This window comes from Lactuca serriola, chromosome 4 (assembly GCF_051521515.1).
Source record: "Lactuca serriola cultivar US96UC23 chromosome 4, Lser_US96UC23_V15, whole genome shotgun sequence".
Lineage (NCBI taxonomy): Eukaryota > Viridiplantae > Streptophyta > Magnoliopsida > Asterales > Asteraceae > Lactuca > Lactuca serriola.
The window spans coordinates 193,807,306-193,812,219 of record NC_136411.1 but is presented as its reverse complement, the minus strand read 5'-3'; the positions used below and the strand labels follow the sequence as shown (position 1 = coordinate 193,812,219).

At 31.8% G+C, this 4,914-nt stretch overlaps 1 protein-coding gene across 1 annotated transcript; it reads right to left on the bottom strand.

The window, feature by feature from the left end:
- Positions 1-1,940: 1,940 nt before the first annotated feature.
- LOC145100490 (ent-kaurenoic acid oxidase 1-like) lies at positions 1,941-4,604 on the bottom strand. Its single transcript, XM_079037746.1, has 8 exons — positions 4,225-4,604; positions 3,647-4,121; positions 3,266-3,526; positions 3,111-3,194; positions 2,952-3,030; positions 2,484-2,590; positions 2,271-2,389; positions 1,941-2,150 (listed from the first exon to the last, which is right to left on the bottom strand). Exons 1-8 carry the CDS (start codon positions 4,464-4,466, stop codon positions 2,060-2,062), a joined length of 1,458 nt encoding a protein of 485 aa, XP_078893872.1. The 5' UTR covers positions 4,467-4,604; the 3' UTR covers positions 1,941-2,059.
- Between the last annotated feature and the right edge of the window lie 310 nt (positions 4,605-4,914).

Sequence of the window (4,914 nt, the reverse complement as noted above, 5' to 3'; positions counted from 1 at the left end):
TCAATGATTTAATCTCCATCATCATACCAAAATCATAGTATATTAATGATTCATGATTCATCCAAGCCAATTGGAAGGTTTTTAGGATGATGATCAACATGAAAAAAACTAGTTGGTATCTAAATAAAATAGGAAAAAAAAATATTAAAACTTCAGTAGAAAATAAAAGCATTTTTTATTTTTTATAATGGGCGTGTTCATTGTGTTGGACGTCTTATTTTGGGAGTTTTTCTAAGTTTTGTTCCCCAATATACTCTTTTTTAGTCCAAAAGAAATTTTTCATTTTATTTTAGAGGCAAATTTATAAAATTATTTGACCACTTCTATTTTTTATGATCATACAAATAAATATTGACCACTTTTTTATATTATTTTACCAACTATTCAATCAATCTAAACTCTGGAACTAATAACTCACCTATTATCTTTTGACGACAACATCTCTTTCTATTCTATCATTTTCTAAAACTAAAAGTAAATACAAAAAAGGTATTTTCAAGACGGTGTTAGATGTTCTTGAGATGTTGAGTAAATGTCACTTGACATCAAGAATACATATCATAATTGTGTTCAACAAAAACACAAAATCAACATCAAGATAGCCCTGAAGAAAAAAGTAAACACAACAAAAGCTAAATAAAAAAATAGAATGGTGAAAAAAACTTGAGGGAAAGGAAAAAAATAGAAATAAAAATCGTATAAAATGTAAAACAAGAAGTTGGAGTGGTGTAGAAAACAAACATATGAACAAATCAAAAAGATGAACGCATTAACTATGTGTATGTCATCTTTCTGGTTTCTACAACAGATAGAAAGAGGGATGCGGAGAAGGAGTGACAATTCCCTTAATTCCTGAAAGCAAGTGTAGAAATTAGGTTTTTTTCATCAAAATTGATAAATAAACACCAAAAATCGAAACATAGCAAATCAGTCATAAGTCGTTGTGCGGAGAAACAAATAATTGACTTGAAGAAGGAGAGCCCTAAGGTGAAACGCAAGAAATATGAAGAAAGAGAAGGAGACAAAATAAATGAGTGTTTGCGGTTGTAATCATAAGATGAAAATGATTCGAGGTTACATAAGGAGGAATCAAAGAGATAAGATTATGGATTGTTTGCGCATAAAGACATGGGAAGAGAAATTGTATCTGGTTTCGAGGTCGTAGAAAGGAGAATTGATTGAATCATTGTGAAAGAAGACGTATCGCATCATTGAAATTAGTGGAAGAATCTATTTTATATATATATATATATATATATATATATATATATATATATATATATATATATATATATATATATATATATATATATATCTTCCAACACCATTAATCTTCATATCTTCTTCCCTGTAAAATTGAAAAGAAAATAATGTTTGTGTTTGTGATTTTCAAACCAGAACAAAAGAAACGGGAAATGAGGGGTGGGATGGTGTATTATTTTATTTTCTTTTTGTAAGAGTTAGTTGTCATTAATAGATTTCCTAATTTTAAAAGTAATTGTATTTCTAGTGAGATTTAATTGTCATTAATAAATAAATTGAAAAGAAAATAATGTTTGTGTTTGTGATTTTCAAATCAGAACAAAAGAAACGGAAAATAAGGGGTGGGGCGGTGTATTATTTTATTTTAGTTTTGTGAGATTTAGTTGTCATTAATAGATTTCATAATTTTAAAAGTAATTGTATTTTTGGTGAAATTTAATTGTCATTAATAAATTTTCTTAATCTGAAACGTAATTGTCATTAATAAATTTCATAAAATTAGTGCACAAAAAAAAATAAGGTTGACCAAATGATGATATCAACGTAATGATCTAAAGCTGGAAAAATATGAATAAAAGACAATCAATGACCCTCATTTTTGAAGATGATGTGACAAAGTTTCCTTTTAATAATATTTAAAGATAAGACGTGAGAAAAATAATATTATAACACTCGGTATAATAACATAATGTTACAATGATATGAATTTTCAACCAACATATGCCGCTCTTTAGTAGTTTTAGAATTAGAAATAACTAAAACGATAAATCAATTAAGTAAACTCTCTAAGATGTTTTTATAGTTTTGCAATGGTAATTTCAAGACCATCTTCTGGTTTTGGAATTGGGAGATAGTTAACTTTCGCTTCTGGATTCACTAGTTCCCATCTGAAATCCATTTAAAAGGTCAACTGTAAATATCAATAGGAAATTTTTTCTTTTTAGTCAAATTATGTGTCTACTAATTGACGTATGAAATGCCATAAATTCAAATGACTATAACTTTACTTGTATCCTGTGGACATATGATGAAGAAACAAGCCAATTTGTAAACGAGCAAGCATATTTCCTGCACAGATTCTTGGGCCGCCGCCAAAGGCTTGGAAGTTTTCTGGCAGAATTGATCCCTGAAAACATATACGTATACAGATTTAGTTTTGAAAAAAAAAAAAAAGAAGAAAAATCATAAAGCAAACATATTAAGCTTGGCATCTGACTTACATCCCATCTATCAGGGTTGAAACACAATGGATCGTTGTAGTTTTTAGGGTCTACGTGGACATTCCTAAGCCATACAACCATATTCCATCCTTTTGGTATGGTGTATCCTGCATTATAATATAAAAGTAAGCAATACAAACATAAAACAAAAGCATAAATAAAATATTAAGAACATATCTCTAACAGTAGTTTAATTTAATGGGAAGTTTGAATGGGGAGTTGAACATATTAAAATCAAAATCTTCATTATGGCTTAATGCACGACACTCAATAGAATATTAGAATATGCTCATTGAACTCTACACACTCTCTCTCTTTTATATATATAAATGATGTGGAAATCAATTAAAATGTAGAAAGTGTAATGGAATATAGAGTTTAATAAGTAATATTGTATATTAGTGAAATGTATATATACCAATCCATTGAATTCATATGATTTCAATGTATTGGAGATTGTTTAATTACCTTTATATTCGATATCTTGTGTTGTTGTACGAAATATAAAAGTAGAGACATTAGCCAATCTGATACTTTCATCCACAACCTGAACCAATGATTTTTAAATCGAACATCAAAATTTATTCAAAGGAGATGTTTTAGCGAAACAAAGATGATTAATTATACCTTCATGGTGTATTCTAACTTCAAAATCTCATCACTGGTCACAAGCTGTTCATTCTTACACTTTTTGAGAACCATGTTTTCGTCCTATATATCATGATGATAAGCGTTAAGATAAAGTCAAAACTCCAAGATAGAAGAGACAGACATAAGCGTACCCGAAGCCTTTCTAAAACCTCTGGGCATTTTGCAAGATAATAAATAGCCCACATTGTGACGATGACAGTTGATTCATAGCCAGCAAGAAGAATGCCAGTAATATTATCAAGAACCTCAGTGTCACTCAAATTATTCCCTTCTTCATCCTTTAGATTCATTAAACCATCCAGTAGATCATTCATAGCATCATTTCTTCCATCGTTCTTCCTTCTCCTTTTATCCAGCTCTTCCCTGAAAATCGCTTGGGCTTTTCTACGACTCTGTCACAGAAAATTGCAAACAACCATCTTTACACTTCTAAATGGAGCATACATTATCTACACCATCTCTAATAACGACATATATACATGAAGAAACATTAAGTTCAACGTGATAAATACCTGAAGCGCACGATGAAATGTGAATCCTGGTATATTCAACGGGTAAGCTCTGAATCCAGTAAGCATCCCGGCAAGGTGTTCTTTAAGCTGGTCGAGCGTAGGGCCAGGTTCGAAACTAGCAAAATACTTGCAAATATTCTCAAAACTAACCTTCTTTATTTCATCATAGGAAGTAATTTTATCACGTTTGACCCACGATTGGAGGGCCGAGATCATGCGTGGTTGCGCAGCAATGGCGATTCGACGAAGAGCATCTGGTTGGTTAATGCTACGAATAACAAAACTTCTAATCCTAAGATGCGCTTTTCCATGAACAGCAACCAGTGACATCTTTCCTACAAGATCGGGATTTGCCCATTTCAAGATGAAGCTTTCGGTAGTTCGAAGTACATATTTATTGGTCTCTGGTAAAAATGTAATCACTGATGGTCTACCAAATAGGTATGTCTTATACATCCCTATCCCATCGCCATATCTGTTCGATTACATAATCAAAATGACCAAGCCTTTAGTATAGCAAACAAATATAAAGCGGCATTTATTAGTACACAAAGAATAATGAAGTAAAACACAATTACTTTTGACGCTTTGAATTGATGTAGTCATCGGGGCGACGTAGGAATCTGAAGTACCATAGGAATGTGAGCGTTTCACCTAAGAACGGAAGACCCATGTGTCCTGGAGGCAGCTTGTTGCTTCCTTTGGATGGCCGGAGGGTTGTCATAACTAATCCATACCATATGTCGTTCCACCACCACAATAACCACCCTACTAGTGGCACCACTCCTATCACCGCCGTCAACCATACATCGACTGTCATCGTGTTTCTCTAGGTTTTGTTTTCTTTGCAGTGGTTAAGAAACTGTTTTATGCGACTGTATGTGTTTAATAGCTTGCTGGAAAGATACCATTACAGACCAAACACATTAGAACAACACTCGTCGACAAGTTTCTAAATTAAGTTATTAGTTCAAGTTGGGAGTGTTAATTGGATGATAGTACAGGAAACATATATGCATGGTTAGTTAATGTCCTAAACGAGATCTCAAAATTTAATGAATCATTAATTAAAGACTTTTTATCTTCTCCGTATTATTTTACAAAGTACCTCCATGTATTGACTATTTTATAATGATTTTTAGTTAATTTCAGTAAATTACATTAATCAAACCCCACATGGTGATTATTGTATTCGTAGATTAATTTTAATTACTGAAACATTACACAAGCCCGACGAACACAGAGTTGGGTGAACTTATCATGGTCTT

What these genes read in the sequence shown, in the direction of transcription:
- LOC145100490 (XM_079037746.1), bottom strand. Translation starts at nt 4,466, where the DNA reads ATGACAGTCGATGTATGGTTGACGGCGGTGATAGGAGTGGTGCCACTA. An exon ending in AGTTAGAATACACCATGAAG is followed by an intron (nt 3,031 to 3,110) that starts GTATAATTAATC and finishes TCATTGGTTCAG; the next exon opens with GTTGTGGATGAAAGTATCAG. An exon ending in TCAACCCTGATAGATGGGAT is followed by an intron (nt 2,390 to 2,483) that starts GTAAGTCAGATG and finishes ATATGTTTTCAG; the next exon opens with GGATCAATTCTGCCAGAAAA.